Source organism: Erpetoichthys calabaricus, chromosome 9 (genome assembly GCF_900747795.2).
Source record: "Erpetoichthys calabaricus chromosome 9, fErpCal1.3, whole genome shotgun sequence".
Taxonomy (NCBI): domain Eukaryota; kingdom Metazoa; phylum Chordata; class Cladistia; order Polypteriformes; family Polypteridae; genus Erpetoichthys; species Erpetoichthys calabaricus.
This window is the reverse complement of record NC_041402.2, coordinates 124612571-124635046: the sequence shown is the minus strand read 5'-3', so window position 1 is coordinate 124635046 and position 22476 is coordinate 124612571. Positions and strand designations below refer to the sequence as shown.

The window sequence follows — 22476 nt, the reverse complement described above, 5'->3', positions numbered from 1 at the left end:
TAAAAAGCTTTCAAGGTCTCTCCTTCAACTATACTGTTATGTAATTTTTCCAGATTCTGTGACACTCTGTGTGAAGAAGTGCTTGATGGCTTCTGTCTTGAATGCCCTTCTTCTTAATTAAATACACAATTCACTGTTAAATTAACAGAATTCTGCTCAGCCAATTTAAGTGATACCTTTGAGAATTTCAAGGTCCTAAGTTAGATTTTCACATAGCTTTCTCTATGTAAGACTAAAGATGCTCAGTTCCTCATGTCTATCAAATAGGACCTACAGCTTCCTCTAATCCATGGATGCATTTAACAGATTTGCCTTGTGCTGCTTCAGAAGCCTTTCTTACATGTGAAAAGCATGTGAGTTAGGTTAACTGTTGACTCTACATTTGTGTGTGAGAGTGTCTTGCACTGGGCAGGTGTCCCGTTTAAGGTGTTCTGTGCTTTATGCCCAATGCCACATGGATAGTTTCCGGCTGTCAAAAATACTGCAGTGGAAAAGTGTGTCCAGGAAACAAAAGGGAATATGAGAGGGCAAGACATAACTTGGTGTACAACCATAAGAACATTAATCCTATAATTAACACTTAAACACCATGATACCAACCTGGTAAGTTTAGTTGTAGCTGTAATGGGTAAGTAGCTGTATCACACAAACACAGAAACCGTGCATGTGTATGCTCAGTCATCATTCATTTAGTAGGCCTATTCAAGAAATATGTCAATTTTTAACAATAATTTCGATTAATCTTGAGCATTCCTAATGGAAGCTTGATTTCTCAGCTGTCTTTGAACTACAGTATGAAACATTTCACTTCTATAATACCAACAAAATAAGAGTAACTCCAAAGGTTTATGAACTATTGACTTAACATTACCTCCTGTCATCATGTCTTAATTGTGTCTGGCACCTAAAGAAGTTATGCATAATATGCATTATCGATACCAGCAGAACAGCAAGAAATTGAGCTTTAACTCACTGTCGCTACCTACAGAGTACATCTGAATTTGGAAAACCTAAAGAACATTCTGAAAAACATCAAAAATAACATTTTGGAATCAAATTTGATGTAAATCTTGAAAGACTGACTCATTACGTTGACAGTTGCTAAGAGGTTTCTCACTGCCAATTAATATTAACAAGAGGCATTTTAAGGGAATCAGAGTTAATCTGCAGGACAGGCAATGTGGCACAATGGTAAAGACTTTGGACTTCAAAGCATGAGGTGGTGTGTTCAAATCCCACCACTTACACTCTGTGACCCTGAGCAAGTCACTTCACCTGCCTCTGCTCCAATTGGGGGAAAAAAGAAATGTAATCAATTGCATCTCAAATGTTGTAAGTTGCTTTGGATAAAAATGTTGGCCAAATAAATAAATGTAATTTAAAACAATACTCGGGGATTTGCCTCAAACAATTGTATGGCTGCTTGTGAAGTTATTTCTCTCTTAGCATTTATATGTAGACTGAGGATGCTACTCTGTCACCATCCTTAATTCACAACAATCAGTTCATTTTTGTATTTTTCTTTTCACACCAATTAATCTCATTTTATTGTTCTACCTACCATTGCCAGTTTTCACACATTTATGTATATATTAGCATGTTGGTTGATTCAGTTTGAACTATAATAATGAGTCACTGACCACTAAAAGATCAAGTCACCTTTTGTTACATACCTATTGAGTAATTTAGCAGAATGTAATGCGATTCTTGCAAATGTTTATTCTCACAAGTCCAAAAGAATGCAAAATAATGGATCAACTAAAGGCCATTTATACTGCATGTGAAGTATAATGAAATATTTTCAATTATTGTATAGAACAATAATAAAATGAATACTAAAGATGATACTGCTACTACTAATAATAATACAGTAATGATAATAATGGAAGCAAGGTATAGAAGTAGCTATCAGTGGTGCGTCACAGCTACAGGAGACAACATTGAAATCATGGCCTAGCCATTGCTTGTGTGGAGTTTGTACATTCTTCCCTAATGTGCGTGGGTTTTTTCTGTATACTTTGGTAATGGAGCATGTAAAAAGGCCAGCCATCTGCCTGACCTGTGACTAAGACTTCATTATGTAAGCACTGGATCTACAAGGTCGATGGTCCTTACAATTCTGTAGCTAAGTACTTTTGTTGGCTGATTATTATTTCTCCTGTCTGATACATGTTATATGTCTATATATAATATTTACTTTTAATTAGGTAGGCTGCATATTTACGACTTTCTTTTTGATATCGCTTTGTATAGTAAATTGTCTTTGCTATGTTGTTCTTACCTCTGCACTGTATTTATACTGCATGTTTGTGCAACAGAGGAACTGGCAAAAAATACTTTCCAATTTACTATATTGTATTTGTTACAATAAATTTAAAAGTATTTTCTTTCCATATCTTAAACATGTGCCATTGAGACTGATATATGGCACACTGTGTCCCTAATACTGGAGTGATCAATTCATGAATGGGTGGTTGGACTAATAATGTACTATTTCCTACAATTGCTCTTCAAGCCATAACCATTTTCTTTCAGCAATTATACTGAACTATAAATGTTCTTTGTTTTGTCATTTTAAAAACTACCTTCCTCAACTATCCCATATTTTAAACTCTGCAAATATTGTAATCATCAGCGGCGTTGTGTTCCAGTCTTCTGAGCTGCATTTCTAGGTGATAAAAATACCATTTAAATTAAATATAAAAAAAACATTGAAAGACTATAAAGAGCTGTTATTATCTTCTCAGAGCAACAATACTGTTTGTTCTATTTTTTTTTAATCAATTCACTGTTTTGAATAGGCTTAATTACATCTGTCACATATAGCTGTTAGTGAAAAAGATCCTTGGATTGCAGACATATTGAGGATTATTAGCAGTATAAGATAGATGAAAAAGAAGTTCCTTGTGTGATGCCCTTACACAACAGACATCTTGGTTCCCTACCACAATGTAAGATTGCTAATTAAAATGTAGGAAAAAGGGTATTAAGCATGCACAGCTGGCTGTAGAACCTGGCAGCCATGGGATAACTTTGCATACTCATCTGGCTGTAGAACCCGACAGTTGTGAGATGGCTTTAAACCTCCTGTTGGTGTCATTTCTGATTAAGCCATTGGAATCATGTCTGGGGTAAGAGGTGGCTCCACTTTTGCTCTTTGGATACCAAAATACAACTCTGGTGTTAAAGCACCATGAAAAAGACAGACAGCAAGGGAAAGGGAGTATCATTTTCTGAAACAAGCCAATTTCAAAAGTCAGGGGATCCATTAATCCAAAACTCTAAAGGCCGATACACAAACAAAAAATCTAAATTGAGAAACACACAGAATGTTCTGACTCCCAATATTATTTCTGAAAAGCTAAATGTCCAACAAAGATTGATCAAAATATCTGTAAACTTGAACACTAAAAGTAGAATACCACCATCAACAAACCCCAGTGTAATGTGACCAGCAACTGGCATAATGGTCTGTTCTGCAAGGTTAAAATTAGCTAGTCCAAAAAACACAGCTTAAGTCAAGTGAAATTATTTCCATACAATTCATGCACCATATTGCAGCATGCAGTGACATGAAATAACATTCCCCAGGACCGCGATGTAACATATACATAAACACATAAATGAATACATAATACATAGATGGTAAATGAATATATAGTAATAAATAATAAGAACAACTAATTAAAAAAACAACAGTAGTAACAAGTGTAGCAGATGTACGGCATATAAGCTACTAGGATCAGATCTGAGGGCAGGTGGGTAGCACAGAGTTCAGAGTCAAGACAGTCAAGAGGTAGAAGCAAGAAAGAGATTTGACCAGAAAATGAGTCTAATAAAAGGTGTAGCCAAAAATGGAAAGGGATTATAAACTAGGAAAAACAATCAAACTGAATAACCAATACCCAAGGTGGCAACAAAAAAACATGGGTTATAAAGAAACAAAAATTCCCAACTTTATAAATGGATTGGTATACTTGCTAATTGTGAAAGATGTGATACAATATTCAGAAATTTGGATACCTGGAAAAGTGTTTTGTATCTTAGATAAATAGATAGTTACTTACATTTATGTAGCACTTTTCTAACCTACTCAATACGCTTTAACCTAGACAGTAGGGGAGCCACTTCAACCACCACCAAAGTGTAGCATTCATCTTCTGGATATTGCAATGGCAGCCATTTTTGCGCCAGTATGCTCACCACGCATTAGATATTAAATGGTGAAGGGATGAGAGAGATTTTAACTAATCAGAGACAGAGGATGACTAGTGGGTCAGAGTGAACAAGGTCACAGTGGGTAATTTAGCCAGGACATTTGGGTACATCCTACTTTTTTCGAAAGATGCCCAGGGATATTTTATGACCACAGAGAGGCTAGGCTGAAGGATGGCACCATTTTTACAGCACAGTGTCCTTGTCACTGCACTGGAGCTTGGGGATCCACACACAAACCACAGGTTAAGCCCACCCTGCTGGATTCACCAACGCCTCTTCCAGCAGCAACCCAAGCTTTTCTTATTTGGTTTCCCATCCAAGTACTGGCCAGGTCCAAATATGCTGAGCCTTACCACCAACAATATAGCTACAACCTTTGAAAAATACACAAAATGGTGGTTCCGGTGATCAAAATAAAAGTGTTACAAAAAACTGTTCAAAAAACTAAATCATAACAGTGTCCTAGCTCTGAGTAGCTAGATTTTTTTGCTCATTAATGCTTACCTTTAAATTTAACATCTCTACTTTAAACGCCTTGTTTTGTTACATCATAAGACTGAAAGATTTCTCAGTAGTCAGGCGATTTGATTGTACAAAAAGTCAATTCCCAACCCCTCATTAAAAAACAACAAAAAACTCCACACAATAATTTCCATTTTCTATACTTGTCCAGGAATCACATGTAAACAGGATACCTCAGACAATAATTGGATGATTCAGATTAAGCATTTATGCAGAAAAATGCAGGGACTGTCTGATTAGTGAATTCACATACTGAGACCAATCAAAGCCTGATGAAAATATAACTTCACACAACACTTCAATAAGCTTGTTTACAGAAATACATAATGTCTGTAAAATAAAAAAAGCTGATTTCAGGAGTAGCATCTTTCACATTATGTGAATTAGTCATGTCATGTTGCTGCATTCCTCACACTTTGAATGCTGTTTGTTAATGTATCCCAATATATAATATGTCCCTGGTTCTGTACTATTTGCATAAAGTGATGGCTTATCTTTATTTTTATTACTAGTAAATAAAGCTGCAATTAATTTTCAGATGCAACCCTCTCTCTGTCCTCAAAAATATTCTAGTTAATAAGTCAGAACTCCTTCAACCTTGCTCCAAAACTTCACTGAGCAAGCAATATGGTTTGCTCCCAGAGATAACAGATGGGATATGACTATGGACAGCATCATGAAGAGCATGCCCTTTACACTGTGGGCAGCTGGGAATTTTGACGCTGGTAGGAGATGTTGGTCTTCATAGCAGCACTAGTAACAAGTACTTTGGCAGGCATCAAAACACATCTGCTCGAAATTAATTAATAATTTGTTACCTATTTTCCAGCTCTGTCCTTATTTTGCATTTATTTATCAAACTCCCTGAAACTAATTGAAATTGATGGATGTACTACTGCATATCATGGATCCGGAGAAATAGGAAAAATGATTAGGTTAACTAAATCAAGTTTTCATGGCATGCCATAAAAATGTTAAAAGTGTTTTTAAAAAATTAAGATCTGTGTATTCCATATATTATTATAATAAACCAAAAATGATATTGTATATATTGTTAAAGGGTGACAAGCTGAAAGCATTTTACCAAAAACATCCACAGGAAGAAAAACAAAAATCCATAATTGTAGGAGAAAGACATAGAGAAAGAGAGAGATCAGCTCAGTAAGAGAAGACTCTTGATAACAGCTTAGACTGGTTGAAAGTGGGGTGCTCCGTGTTGGTGTGCCTTAAGCCAGTACTGGGAAAATCATCATTAATTAGCCTAACTGGTGCAGTTCAGCAAGACTCTACTCTGTTTTATCAAAAAAGTGGCATTGTGGCCTAGTCTTAGCACTACTGCCTTATAGCCCCAGAGTCCTAACTTTGACCACAGCCTGGACACTTCCTTTGTGAAGATTTTCACTGTTAGTTCAGTTTTATTCCCATATTCCAAAAAAGTGCAAGTTAGATTTATAGGAAGCTCTAAACTGGCCCAATGTTAGTCAGTGTACAGGTAGATGTGTACTTAAGTGTATCCTGCATTGAACTGATGCCCTGGTTATTCACCTTGCACCCAGTCCTGCCAGAATTAGATGTAGCTAAAAATGAATTATTCTGGAATCAGCCTCTACTATACCCTTTTCTATTTAAATCAGCTTAACATGTTTTATTCATTAAACTGGTAAGTAAAGAATGTGATAGGGCCTGTCATTTGTGAAGTTTGACTGGTTAATTATCTTTTTATTCTAACAGATTGAAACATGAATACTGAAAATTTTAGTCTCACATGATACTTCTCTATAAATATAGATGAAGTTCCCCCTGAAAACAAGGATGCTGACATTCAGTCCTGCAGATAAATCCTAGGCATTGGGAATCCTTACACATTTCTAGTGCACAGGTAATCAAAGTAGCCTAGACAGGTACAGCCTGAAGATGTTTGGATTTACCATTTCGATTTATCACCCACAACAGGATAGGAGTCAGATGCTGTGCTGATGCTAAGCAATGGAAAATGTCTCTTGGAATGGGGAAGATAATTTTTTTGGGAAATAAACTGGACCTTGTGTGGGAGGTTCAAAAGTACTGGCTAGATGTATGCTCACACACCCCTATGAGCAGCGTTGACTCTGGAGCCAGAGTTCTTGATCCTGGGAGGGTTCTCTTCTAATTTCCCAACAACAGAGACCTTAGAATACCTTATGAGTCCTTAGCATTGGGCCATAGGTTGCAGTTTTAGTCAGTGGACAAACCAGTTTTGTTTGCTAGGATACTCAGTAATACTTTAAATTGCAAAAAGGAAAACACTGACTGTTTGTTAGTATGCATCTATCAAAAACTTGATAGTTATACCAGAATCATAGAGGTGGTATTTTGAAGTGGGCAAATGTTCCCAGCAAAATAGTTTATTTAATCCCTCGCTCTAATGCCAAGCGCAACAGTTACACTCACACATACTTTAAAAAAGACGGTGAAGTACAAGAAACTGAAAATAAACTATAGCACTATTAATGCTGATTTAACTACCAAGCAGCCATAGATATAAGAAGCGTACTGTAGTGTCATCTGTATTGTCAGAACAATAGTCTCTGATACAACATGAAGGCAGAAAAATTTGAGAGAGAAAAGATGTACAGTATAAAGGTCGGATGGCTTGGGACGATGCGGGTTCTGCTCCACGCTCCCATCGGTGTTATGGAGCCCTTGTACCCAACACCGTCGGTAATGTCACCGATGAGCTAGACAGTGAGGCAATAACAATGAGCAAGAGGATGGTTTAAAAGTGCTAAGTGATTTTATTCACAGCAATCCAAAACAGTGTTCTAATAAAGTGCAGCAGTGCAATGTCCAATAAATAAATAATCCATTAAATGAAACATGGAGGTTAAAATACACAAAACAACACTTTTATTCACAGCAATCCAAAACAGTGTTCTAATAAAGTGCAGCAGTGCAATGTCCAATAAATAAATAATCCATTAAATGAAACATGGAGGTTAAAATACACAAAACAACAATCCTTTAAAACGAGGTTAAAACGTTTAATAGGAAGCAGTCTTTAAAAACAAGTGACAAACCCGGTGACTCTTCTGTTAGCCTGGCAGCTCCCCTGCTACTCCCATCTTGGCTGCTCAACAGGAGAGACGCTCTTTCTGCAGCTGGCCTTCTACCTACTCCTGCTACTACTGTCAGTCGCTTTTCCGATCCTTGGCTCCGGTCAGCTATCTGTGACAGTGACCTGGGAAATCCCACCAATGGCCAAGGCTCTCACGTGGTGGACACCACGTTCCCAAGTCCTGATTCCTGCTGTCAACCGTGGAGAATCATCCACATTCCAGTCACTCCCGTCCTTCATAAAATTCTGCGGGAGCGACAACAACTACTACGCCTGGGGTGTCAGCCTAACACCCAGGTTGCCTATTCAGCTGCTGCGAGCCTGTTCATGCTCGCTCGCTCGCTCACTCACTCACTCACTCACTCGCACCGGTGCACTCGCTCTCTTCCTTGCATGCTTCCTTCCGTAACCTCCGTCTTTTTTTCTTTTACTTTTTCTCTTACTTCTCCTCCCTAACCGTCTCTGGCTTCTCTATATATGCAGAGAGGACATGGCAGCTGCAGCCCATTAGCCACAGGAACAATCACGGATGTGGGCAGTCTCTCACCTGTGCACTTAGGTGAGAAACGCCCACACCGCAGATTGCCCTGCGGCTCGCTACAGTCACCACGCCCCCTCCTAACAGCAGCAGCAGGGTATTGTAGTTTGCCCCTTTTAATGATCTTATTCAAATGTTACTCTTCCCACTCTTTCTCTCTATAATTGGTAATTCTACCACATTCTCTCTGTCCTTGACTTCTAATCTTTTTGTCTGTTTCTCCCTGTGTTCTACCTAACAAAAAGAATGTTACATAATTTTAGTTTGGGGGTTAAGATCAGGGGATAAATTATAAAAATAAACCAAGAAACAATCAGGGGTATAATACTGGGAGATTTAACCTAATCAAACTAGGCAACCAAAATGTTAATCAAAAACCATAGTTAACAAAAACCTAGCGTAAAACAGAAACCCTTTGACAAAATAACAAACACTAAACCAAAATTCTTCTTGACAACAGTCTTGGATTTAAATAAACACGGTGTCACCACCTTTAAACTGGCATCCCAGAAAAACAGAAGCAAAATCCCAAAAAACAGAAAATGTAATACTCACTTTAAACACACTCAAAATAACTTCAATGGACTACTGAAGGATCTACACTCAGACTCCAAAGATAAAAGTCAGTGGTGACAACATAGTAGCCCCTTCTCTAATCTCAAAAACAGTAATTCAAAATTAACAAAGACAATAGAACAACAGAAAATATATACAGGACAGGTAATAAATCCTATGTGTAATATAACAAAGTTTAGTACACACAAAAAAAATTGTAAGTGTATTTAAATGTAAGCTTGATCTATATGTACAGCAAATATATATGCCTGCAAAAATATTTAAAGCATAAATCACAGTGATGCATCAATTATTGATTATATTGTTGCATGTTTTTGTGCTGTGTTTTGGCTTTTACATTATTTGGTTCATTATTTGCTCTTTAGGAGCTAGTCTGTTTTTAGGCAGACAGTGAATTTCCTACATATAGGGACAGGGCAGTATGCCTTTTGGTTGTAACAGTAAGAACAGTTGTTACCAAAGGACATTTTAACAAAGCCTTGGCCCCTCTTTTTGTATGCCTTTTGAATATGGCATGGTTTATTGGAGTCTCTTATTATGCAACTTTTATCATGCTTCAGTCGTGTGGTAGGAGGGCACTGGAAATAAACTAGAGGTTTTTACACAAGCATTGTGATTTGTCAAAGCCTCTACATCAGTGCTTTCAATTACTTTTTATATTTTGGTGTTTATACCTTTTGCTTCTTTTTAGACTGTCTTTGTTTAATGCTTTTGATATCTATCTTCTTATGTTTTGACCACTGCCCATTTTTTGCCTTGCCTCTTGGAATTTTACATAAATACAATACAAACTATTTTTATCTGTTTGCCATAGCATCTGTCCTTCCCACTCATCCTGGTGTGCACTTGCTGTCTGACAAGCCATTTTTTCCATCTCATCTTGTTAATGGCAATATAGTGGAACCCAGTAATTGTTGTGCACAGGAGATGATCAGTTCAAGGAGAAAAGAGAGATCCTTGTCCTAGACTAATAAAGTATCTATCTATCTATCTATCTATCTAGACAAGCCATGACCGAAACCAGAACTCAAACCAATGCGAAAGCATCAGTGTTAAGGACAACGCAAGAATAAAGGTCAAAGTCAAAAGCAAGGTCAATGCTGAAACAAGTCCTACAGCTAATCTCTTTAACTAACACTAAGAATTTTTAGTCATATGGAATATCCATAACATTCCAGTCACAAACCATGATAATTGTAAACATATGGAAAAGTGATACTTGAAAAGGAAGTGGTGGGAAAAAAACCTGTTAAAATAAATCAAATAATTCAAGATTGTTTTAAACTGTAAAATAAGATATTTTTTGTATATTTTATTAGGATAAGTAATAACAACACCAAAGAAAAAAGTATTATAACCAAAAAAAAAATGAGATCGCAGAGACGGGAAACAGACTATAGATAGATAGATAGATAGATAGATACTTTATTAATCCCAATGGGAAATTATAGCACTATTATGTTATGATAATGAAGAACCTCTATGTGCCATTGATTTATGAAACAGTCTGTAATGCAGTGTGACTAAAAATGCATCTTTCAGTCATAAAGATATATATATATATATATATATATATATATATATATATATATATATATATTTTTTTTTTTTTTTTATACTCCTTATCAGCTGTGGAAAATATTTACACTGCTGAGAAATTGTCTTATCTTATATGGTAAGCAGAAGGAAACAATTATTTGTGTGCCTATTAATGCTTTATCAGACCAGGGAAGCTTAACAGATCTTTAACCATAATCTAAAAAAAGATGAAATGGACCTTTGGAGAAAAAGCATAACCAAATACTAGTTTTTAGTTTTATTTAAAAAATGATGCAAAACCCAAAACCTTATGTCATAAAGTAATTAAAAACTGGCCTAACGTGAAAGAGTGTGTACTGTAGTAGTCTTGTGTCCCATCCACAAGGACGGTTCCTGCTTTGCATGTTATGCTGCTGGGCTAAGAATTGCCTATCTGACTTGAAATAAGTAGGTTTTAAAATAAGTATTCAATAAATAAATATTCAAACTATGTTCAATAAATTAAATGTGGTACCACTTGGTAGACTCTTGTTAGTTTCTTATGTTTCTTCTGAAATGTGTGAGAGATTGAAATTAGGGCTGTAACTCAGCATTATAATAAAGACTAAGACAGGTTCTTGGCAAGGTGATGGTAATGAATTACATTGGACTGTGGGCATAGATACTGTAATTAACATTAGAATCCCAAAAGCCTACGAAAAAAGTTGTAATCCTGGGCCACCTTAAATTCCTTTGCACCTCTCCATTAGCGTCATTTGTTTTGCAAATGTGTCGATGAACATAAGCAGCAAGAGGTCTGTCACTCATCCATCACTCAAATGATTTTTAACTGTTATTTTAGAATACCTTATATTCTTAACCGATTTTAAAAACTGAACAAATATGTATTGTTTTTATTGGTGAAGCATTCCTATGTTCTATTATGTTTGGGCAATTTTAATTTTGATTCATTTTATGATGTCTTGCAAACTGCATTGTGGTAACGCATTAATGAAATACTACATATTGATTAATCAGGTGGTTAAACTGAGAATATGTTGTCGATTAGCTTTTTTGAATGTAATTTTGTTTGCCTTGCTTATTTTATACTGATTCACTTCTTCACACATACCAGGGCAATGCAGGAATGTCCCAGTCTGAGAGGGCATTCACACATAAAAGTCTCAACACTGGTAAGGGGACAGAGATCCTGAAAAGTGCACTAAAGATCTGCAACCACTTTGTCTATTAGAAAATGTGTTTGTGTGCAGCAATAATTGAGTACTGTAATCTTCCCATATATTTATTTAGGTGTTGTTTTTGCACAATATACTAAAATCATAAACATGCATTCAAGACATAAACAACGTTGTTCAAAGGAAATTGAAAAAGAGAACACTGGAAATGTTTTGATGTTAACCAATTTAACTGTTTATGTCTCTAGAGAGTCGTTCTGCAAATTGACTTCACAGTTTTTTTTTTCTTTCTCTCCCTTAGGTTACAAAAATGCTAGCAGTGGTGGTGATCCTTTTTGCTTTACTGTGGATGCCCTATCGAACGCTGGTACTAGTAAACTCATTCATTGAAAAGCCCTACCTGAATGCCTGGTTTCTATTGTTTTGCCGACTGTGTATATATACTAATAGTGCCATCAACCCTGTTGTATATAACCTGATGTCCCAGAAATTTAGATTTGCTTTTAAAAAACTTTGCAAATGTAAAGAGGAGGAAAGTCAAAGGCGAACCATTTATTTGGCTCCAACGAATTACAGCATGGTTCGTGATGGAGTCACAGCAAGCTCTGAGGTAAACGGAACAAAAGCAGGACAGACCCAGGGACGACAGACAAAAGGTGGACATCTCCCAAAGATGCAAACTGTGGTCAAGAAAGATGATGAGATTTACTTTAGTGTAGTTTAACCTTTCCACCGTAGAGACTTGTATTCTAGCTTTTTAAACTGTGGTCAAAAAGCAAGAATTATTGGTTCTAAAGCATGGCAAGAGGTTAATATAGCTCTCAAAGATCTGAAAATGATTAAGAAGGCTGAAGATGTGGTTTTGTTTTTGGCATTAAATATTTATTTCTTCTTGAGCAATCTGTAACTTGTAAAGCTGCTTTAAACATAAGCAAGATTTTTTTGGAATTATAGTTGCCATCCAAACACAAAGTGACACCAGAACATTTTATATTTGGATATTAGAAATTCTTGTTAAGCAAAAACTGCTAATTTTCACATATTAAAGGAAAGGGATGTTAAGAATATGCCATTTTTAAACCTATTGATTTTTCTGTAATGGCATCCCATCTCGTGATAAGATCCTGCCTGACTTCCACTGATGTCTAGATCAGTGCTGGCTTCTGGTGGAAATAAAGCAGGCACAGAAAATACATGGATGGTAGAATGTATAACTTAGAAGATAGCATTCATTTCATTGATGGTATGTATTTTATAATTTTTTTTATTACAGAATATTTTTGTTTTATTTTATTTCACACAGTACTTTTTCACATTGATGCTCAGAAGAATCTACAGTAAGCATTATAGAATGTTTGCTATATTCTAAAGACATTTCTTGGTATGCTATTTTACAGTCTTACAATATAATAAATTAGTTTTGTTTTATGTATCAAACATTTCAAGGTTGTGAAAACATTTCAAATTAACATAATACATGTTCCAGCACTTCCAACTATAACTTTCATAATTCTTTGTTAAGAGCAGGTTGAATAATGTGCTTCTGAATAATATGATCCTGAATGTGCTCTTCTTTCATTTATGAAGTGTGTTAGTTCAAATATCTAGTTTAAGTAACAATTTGTTTTGAAAGAAACAAATGCCTCATTGGTTCAGTTAATGTTGCAAATTTTCCAGTAAATATTGTAACAAAAACTAAATCACTAACCAGAAAAAGGCATCAGGAATTTAAGAACAAAATTCTACATGAAAAGTTATTTTCTTTAATCTTTATCACATATGACAAGGATATTGTTTCGTAATGTTTGGGTGCAGTCCTGTATATCCCACAACCATTTACTGCAGTGCCATAATAGGATTACCTAGCACAGATCATCACTAAACCCGAAAAAAATGGATGAAATATCACAAAATAACAATACAATATTTACAGAAATTACAACAAAAAAATGTAACACCCAAAAATGCAACTAAAGGAATCAGATGAAAGTCCAATGAGTTTCCAACACTTTTTAAGTTGCCCAGCAACATCAATCACATGGGAGGGAGGCGGGGAGAGTGTGGATCTTTAGGAGATTACTGGTATTACCTTTTTGCTCACTTGTTGTCTCTTCTGAGTGGTGGAATTTCTACTGTACTTCCATTTTTTGAAAACGTCCCAGCTACCATGTTTGGATTTGACAATCAGCTTGTTTTCCAATGACCGCTCCTGCTTTGCACTATTGCCTCTGTTCCTGGCTAACTTTTACTTTGACTTCTTAACTGCCTGCTAATGACTTCTTCTGCTTCTTTTTATGCATACATTTGTTGTAATTTCTGACATATAACCAATGCTATGACTCATTGTAAATGTACCTTCATACTGCTGTAGCAGAAACTACTGAGTGAAAATTCATGCTGCAATTTTACATTTTGCACTACATAACATTCTATTTTATAAGAGGCTCAACTCCCAAATGGAAGTGCCCTGACAAGCACACACAGTATATCAAAAACAGCTAAGTTATTATTTACTGTACTATTTAAATTATGTATTGTGTTGTAAGGTAGCATGGGTAGTGCTGCTGCTTTTCATCAAGAAGGCCAGGGTTCATGTCCTGGGTCCTCCCTGCATGGAGTCTGCATGTTCTCCCCATGCATGTGTGAGGCTCTACCCCAAGGTCCAACGACATGTGTGTTTTTGTCGTGCAAGTATTCCGTTCCTTAATTTTACTGTAGTTGGAATTTATTGATTTTTTTTGTGGCAGTGAACTTCAACAGGCCAAATGTTCTGCATGAGTTGTTTCTCTTGACTCATTTTGTGACATTTTGCATGTCACATAAACTACTTCTGCTATGTGGGTGTTGAAGAGAGCATGTTTTATATGACTTAGTTGTTAATATATACTTTATATGCAGTGTCCTATGAAATCATAGTAGATGTTATATAATTGTGTTAATTATTGCTGAAACACAGTATAACTAAAATCAGTATGTTGTATGCTACGGATTGCTGCCAAGAAAACTTAAATTCCAATTGTCTATGTACAAGACTCCTTTAGTACCAGCTTACACAACAGTTCTGCCATGACCTTCATAACGCTTGGCACAATTGTGAATATGGATATTATCCATTGGTCAAAAATTGAGCAGTGCCTGCCAAATTTCAAAGTTTGTGTTTATTTAATGTTTACTTATAATGATGGCCTGGCTCCAAGACACTCTAAAAACATTTCCATTTCTGATATTTTTTTGCAATGAGAAGTCAAGCAAGATGACATCATTTATTGGCTAACTGAACCAATTACAATATGCAAACTTTCAAGGCAACTGAGACCCCTTCTTCAACTGCCTGAAAAAGGGTCCTCAGTTGCCTTGAAAGCCTGCATATTGTATTTGGTACAGTTAGCCAATGAAAGATGTCATCTTCCTTGACTTCTCATTGTGTCCATAATGACTAACATGGTACAACAGTACAACAAATCTATGACTGATATTGTTTTATTTTCTACTTGGTTTTAATGTCTAAAGTTGCATGCATTTCAGTGAAGGGTAGTGTCACATTTGAGAAATCATTTTTGATTTTGGCTTATATTCATAAATTACTATTTACTATAATACAATGAAAGCAAACTATAAAATAAAAACTAAATAAGCACACATTAAATTGATGCCATTAAACAAGTTGTTTCCTTCTTGTCCACCTTTAATTGTTGGATTTTACTAATTATTTTTTGTTCTAGACTGAGTTAAACCTTAAATTAGTGGAGCTAGTTTATTTCTGCCATTAACATTTAAACTATTATTGATAATATGCTCTCTTATATATAATTTTCTAAACTGAATATCTCGTACGTTTCTAAAACTGAAAGCAACCACCATGTTATATCTGCTAGCCAACAGATTTTTTTAAAGATTTTTGAACTCTGACAGACAGACCGACCTCACTTAAGAAAACCTTTTTATAGTGTGGGCTTGTGGCTGATGTATTGTATTTTAACACTTAATATTGATTGCTCATTTTTAGTAGTTTTTATTAATAATTTATTAATAAATAATCCTTTTTGACTTAGGCTTCTTTATTTTTTTTAAGAATGTTTCATCCCACACAAGAACTGTCACATTTCCAGTTTATCTTTTGCTATAACCTAAACCCAGATTTTTTTTTTTTGAATTCTCACTCATGTGTCATTAATTGGTCAAATATGCCTGCATTTGAAAATATGTGTTGAACAATCATTCAGTTTATAGCAGTCATCCCAGGTAATCGCAAATTACTAGTAACACTCAGTTAATTAATAAGGTGAATCAATAGAATAACACTGATGTTTACATCTTTTGACACTATTTTGTATTAGTCTGAAAAGTGTTAGAGAATGCAGTATCACACAAAGTATGCACTTACATACAGGAAAAACTTTGATTAACAAATAGAAGTAACTTCTTTATATAGCACATTTTATAATGAAAACCTTCTCACTGCATAAGTACACAACTTTAATAAAATTATTTGCATGTGTTTTTCACAGTTGGACGAATGACTTGCTTTGGGTCAGGTATTGAAACAACAGTCTCATGCTTGAAAAGCTGATTACTAACTGCTGACTATAAAAAGTTCTGTTTTACATTTTTTTATGGTAAAACTGTACTTGAATAAGGAAGAGAATGAAAATAGGTGTGGGTGCTGACATTATTTACAAATTTTCGTAAATCTGCTTAAAGACTGATTCATTCATAGTCAAGTTTGGCTTCAGATGTGACAAAGACAGACAAAGGTGGAGACAGTATTACAACATATTAAAGAGACTAGTTAAAAATAGCTTTACATACTGTTAGTACTAAATACATTATCATGAAATTCTCAGAAGTTATGTGTTTTTGTCACTGAATGTATATAAAGCCTCCACTGCACACATTCAAACAAGTAAAGCAAGAGGTATAAAGTAGTCAGTGACTGCAACATCACTATGGCCTTTGATGTGCTCACAGGCCAACATTGTTTCTATGTACAGAGCAGAAAGCAACCATGCCAGGAAATTTCACAGTTAGTTCCAGGAACATCAACAAATGGTTCCAAGTAGAAAAGCATAATTATTAACTCCATAGATGACAGACCCTTTCTCATTCATAGAAGAAAATAAGTAATATTTTAGTTGTACTTCAAAATGTACTGTTTTCACTTATACATAATGCTAGGGGTGGACAGGAAGCAGACTGACAGGACACACTGGTTTTAATTCTGTCTTTTCCCTGTTTATGTTCTTGTGTGCATTGAACCTACTGTGTTATCATGGAGGGGTTTTGGGGTGACCCTGTTCTTACTTTGTTCTATGGAGCCACAGTTATGTCCTCCACCTCAACTCTTATTTTTTTATCCTTCCTCTTACCTGGCCCAGAAGGAGACACAACACTTGCACTTGGGAATAATGGATCATTTCTGCACTGTGGCTCACTTTCCTTATTAAAGGACCTCTTCTCTTTATTCATTTAAACTCCAAGGGCAGGATAGAGCAAATACTAAATGCAAGCAACGGAGCAGGTAATAAACTTGTTTCCGTCATTATAGTCTTCAATGTTCTTAAATATTTTCAATAATCCATACAACCTGGCTATTTCAGGAGCTGTCATAGATGATGCTGGCTGACACACTCAATGTGTGTGTCATTTAGTCTCTTAAGGTTACATTGCTGTGTCTTCTTGGTTCTCAGTTTTCTCACCTTCTTCCTGGTTCTTCTCCCTATTCCTGCTTCAAGCCATCTTTTTAAAGCTTGTCAGGGTTAAGGTGAACACCCCAGTCTTTCTTTGCCCAATGTCATAATGACAAATCATATTAACATGAGGTGTGCATACAAGAAGATAACCAATGAGTGGAGGGTGTCACTTTTTACTTACATTGAATGTCGAGAAAATTACCTTTTTAAATTTAAAGTTGTCTTTTCATCTTGCTAGATTTTCCTTTTTATAGTGGCAAGTTCTTTTTTGCTAGTTTAGCCTTCTGTCTGCTGACTCTACCAGAGCTGCCCCTTCATATACACAGATCACGCACTGTGTGTGCAGCCTGTGATCAGAGGACATGGGGGTGGGGGCTCATTGGAGGTTCGCAGACCTTTGTAATTTAGGAGCTCAGCTTGATAGCCAATTGGATTGCATGTTTTTGTTGCTTGGTTTACTTGACTTCAGTTGAACAACTCCTTCCACAACCCAAATCTTAACCATTGTGTAAACAGGTGTATTGCGTAACGTCACTAAAGTGTAATGTAAAGTGGCAACCTCCTCAGCGGGAGGAGGTTTTTTGTGGTTATAATTGTTTCATGAATCATCAAATTAATGTCATTGACAGTCGTCTGTTGTGATCATTTTCCATTAACGAGCAGAGAGATGGCTTTAATCAACACCTGCTAGAAGCGCAGAAAAGAAAAAAAAGAAAAGAACAGTCATGAAAAAGTAGCTTATACTGCACTTGCAGTTGTGTTTAGAAATCTAAATTTGTCCAGCTTCCAGTAGCCTAATGTTATAACAGTTCCCAATACACTAAAGCTAGCAGTTTACTGGAATAATGGAGTAGCATTATGTGTAATAGTTTTGATATCGAGTATTTAACAGACGTTATGTGATGTTACAGTACCTAACTGACACATGGTTGAGGATTGTTTATTACCACCAAGTTGACCTCAGAACCTTTACATGTTGTTAAAGGCTGCTGACATTAGTCGACATCTTACTGTAGATGCTCTGAGTGTTGTTGCACTGAGGAGATGTTTGTAAACTTCACCAACACCTCAGCTCTCTTGTTTACTAGTTATTGATTGACTGAATTGTGGAAAAGCACCATGCAAGCAACTTTGACATACAAAAAGAGCAATTAGCTCAGATTAACTTCAATTGTTGTTTAGTTTTATTGGTAGCTAGCATTATTGATTTAGTTAATATCTTATTGCTATCTGCTGTCATTGAAAGGGCAACATGAAGTTTAATAAATTTATAAATGTAGGTGATACATTAACATGTTCATTTTTCAACTACCTAAATATTCAGCTTCATTTTGACCCTGTATTTACTGCATTTACAAGTTTATTATTATTAGTAGTAATAGTATTTTATACATTAGTAGTAGTTGTGTTTAATATTATTATCTTTATTATTAATAGTAGTAGTATTTGCATTTTAACCTTTTGTTTTTCATTATTATTAGTAGTAGTAGTAGTGGTTGCAGTAATATTAAAATTGCTTTTGTTGTTGTATCACATATCACAAGTGATACTGTTGGCTATATCAAACAAAGAGCAACAGCACACTGATTGTGATTGCCTATGAGGAGCCCCTTAAAGCAATATGCTAAAATAATAATAATAATAATACATTTCATTTACAGTATATAATGCCTTTCCCATGCTCAAGGCGCTGAAGGTTGAAAGCCCTAAACATTTGTAGTCAAGAAGTTTTTCTTCACACAGAGACATATAGAATTCAGGAATAAGATGCCAAGCAGTCTGGTAAACAGTAGGACTTTAGGAGCTTTCAGAATTCAACTCACTGCTCAGTGGTATTTTGGAGAAATTAGGTGAATAGGACTGAAAAGCTTGTGGGGCTTAATGGTCTGTTCTTAACCTGTTCTAATGTTCTACTAAACTCTGTAATCATTAATTAAACTCTACATAGCCCTAACTCTTAATTTCATTTTTAGGAATGCACAGTAAATAAAACATCGCGGCTAGTTTTACCTTTAGCCCCCTTATCAGCAAGCTGAGTAATTTAGACAGTGAATCAGAATCTCTATAAAAGCAATTATGAGCATTGACAGTGACAATTTACTTGCTGCAGTCCTGTTACCACCTTTTTCAGCTTTCTTAACAAGCAAAAAGAAAAACAGTCATTTTCAACAAGGTCCATTTAAAGTGCCTGCTACAAAAGAATTCCTCTCATGAGGACGAATGCACTTCCTGTTATTTATTTTAAATGTAAAGTTTTCTGAGTTGTCGTGATGTTTTGCAAGGTATTGACAATCAAGAAAAAAATTAAAAAAAAATATTAGTCACAGTAATTCAGACTTATGCTTGGCTAAAGTTGAACTGATAACAATTTAAGGGGAACATCTTACACAGCATATTTTTATTTTCAATGTATAAGGACAAATCAGTTAATGTATATTCCACAATTTAATTTGAATATATTTAATTCATTTCAACCACATTATATCTGGGGGTATTTTTCGTACGTGGATTACTCGTTTAGCTGGATGTAATTGTTGACGATTTGGCCTGATCCTGGATCTGTCGGTTTTTCGAAACTCTTGCTGGAAGTGTTGTCATAGCAACACATCCTAATCCTCAAACCTACTCGGAGCAGGTTTGTTCGATGTAAACAAGGATTAGCTCACACACTTAGTCAGTGTCTGTGCATGGAATTCATTCAGTCATGGCTTCACTGTTCATGAATGAGTGACCAATTGATATTGGTATGAAAATTATAAGAAGAGAATTTCATATAGAGAGGGGTTTGCGCGATCGGCAAGATCCTTTATTGCTCCCGGAGGAAATTGTTTTCGAAAGATACCGCTTTAGCCAAGGGGGAATATTGTACCTCAAAAATGTATTAGGACCTTATATTTGAAGTTAAATTCGGCGAATTCAGGCTCTCACAACCACACAGACAGTAAGCATTGCTTTGAGGTTTTTTGTAAGCGGCACTTTTTTATATACTGTAGGCGATGCGGAAAATCTATCTAAAAGTGCTGTTTGCCAGGCAATTCGTAAAGTCTGTTTGGCTCTGAAATATTTCCTTTGGGTTTTCATAGTGTTTCCTGGACACCTGCGTGTGCAGACCATAAAAGAGGCGTTTCATGCCATTGCAGGTATGGGGAATACACAGGTAAAAACACCCACAGTTCCATAAAGAATCTCACAATCTGCCTAACATTCTCATTACCCAGGATTTCCAAATGTGATTGGGGCACATGGGACTGATCAGAGTGAAGTTTGATCAAACATTTGGAAAATGTACCTCTCCTCCCGATGAATAATCAGACATAGTGTCTTCATCAAATATTTGACCTTTGTCAATATCTCGTTGGTCAGACACAGGTTCTAGGGATATGACATTCCCTGCAACTGACCCAAAAAAAAGAGGGCTATATGGAACCTACCTATGGCACACATTGAGGACAAATATATGCAATGACCATCCTTTATCTGAAATGAAATGACCACTGCATCCTGCCACTGGTTCTGAGGAGGAGCTTCCCCCTGGAATGCTCTCAGAAACAGGGCGATGGGCATTTTGCTGGAGAGCTAACTCTTCTGCAGGGGTTAGGTCTGGACTGCATGGACCTCCACCTGTTTTTTGCTTGTCTGCCTTCTTATTAGCTTTAAAATTAATGTTCTTTACATTATATATGATTCTTTATGTCAACAATTCTTTAAATAGTTATATATCTATCTATCTACCAATATTTACCAGTTTGAAGTATATTCTTGTACTTCACTTTAACCTGTTCCCATGTTCTCCTTGTGCTCACGTTTGATCTGGAATTATGACATATTAAATAATAATTAATCTGACACATAGGAAATGGAAACGCTGCTTTCAGTAAGTACAATGCACACTACTTAGCGTTTAATTTGTCGGCCACTTTTTGCCAGCCGTCTTTTCTGGTTTGGGCTGCTTTTGCAGTGTTACCCCTTGTGCATATTAAATCTTGAAATTCTTCATGTCCTTCGAATAAAAGGTCTTGCTCCGCTTGTGTGAGAAAAAAAAATGCGCCCGTTCTTTCGTCATTTTGTTACAGCCTATCAAAGACTTGCTGATCATGTTTTCTAGACTCAATATATATGGGCTTTTCAATCAGCGCGGGCACGCGCATTCATCTCGGATGATTAGATCCAGCTAGACTAATCTCCTACACGGCTGCATTTGAAAAACTGACTTATCTGGATGAGTTTCACTGGCATTAACTCATCCAAGATGAGACATCTGATCTCGGATGATTTAAGTGACGTACGGAAAATACCCCCCAGGAGTTGAATCATCTTCAAAGATGCAAATCCAAGCCATTTTCTATAGATAAACAGTTAGGAGGCTTCCAATTAAATATATATTAATTTATGTATCACTTTGCAAGTCAAACAACTTGGGTGAGATGTGACATTGGGTGCACCATACAGTACCTCTTCTAATACAGTATGTCGAGCCTTTTAACCCAGTATACCTTTTGAAAAATGGATCCTGTCTTCCTCAGCAGAACTGCCAGGCCTCTATGATTTAAATTGGGTATTTGGATTTCAGATTGTAGCACTTTATGTGTACACTAAATGTATGTATTTGTGATAAAATGTAATTTGAACTCCAAATTTTTATTTTTCATGAATTCATCTACACTACACTGCACATAACATTTCTATGGTTGTGTATAGAAAAAAATCTATTAATTTAATTGTGGTTAAAAATTATTTTGTGACCTTTTATGACATTTTCTCCTCCTCTGAATAATACCACTTAAATACCCAAAAGTGAACTAAAATTGTTTTACTATCTGTAACATGTCAATGATTTATTGTGCATCACAATTTTGAACATTTATGAAGGCTTTTGTGTTTTATTAAGCAAAAAAGAAATGTAAAATAAAGCTAGCTTTAATTATTTATTTTAAAAAGGCAAAAATAAAGTCTTTTAAATTGCAGTTTCACTAGATTTATCTATGTGGAGTAAAATTTTATTGTACCTTTCTAACATTGTAAACTTTTTTTCTTTGTTTTTTAGAATGCTTTCAGAGAATTTGCCTTAGTTTTTTCTCAGTTGACAACTGTCGAAGCACGTTTGCGTGATGCTGAGTTGTCCTA

General features: G+C 35.7%; 1 protein-coding gene across 1 annotated transcript in view; it reads left to right on the top strand.

Annotated features, from left to right (window-relative positions):
• The window catches only part of trhr2 (thyrotropin releasing hormone receptor 2), a 66146-nt gene extending 53186 nt beyond the window's left edge, over window positions 1-12960 (top strand). The window contains exon 4 of the mRNA XM_028809503.2: window positions 11964-12960. Within this exon, the coding sequence (XP_028665336.1) occupies window positions 11964-12386 (423 nt within the window). The 3' untranslated portion in view covers window positions 12387-12960. The remainder of the gene's footprint in view (window positions 1-11963) is intronic.
• The last annotated feature ends 9516 nt before the right edge of the window (window positions 12961-22476 follow it).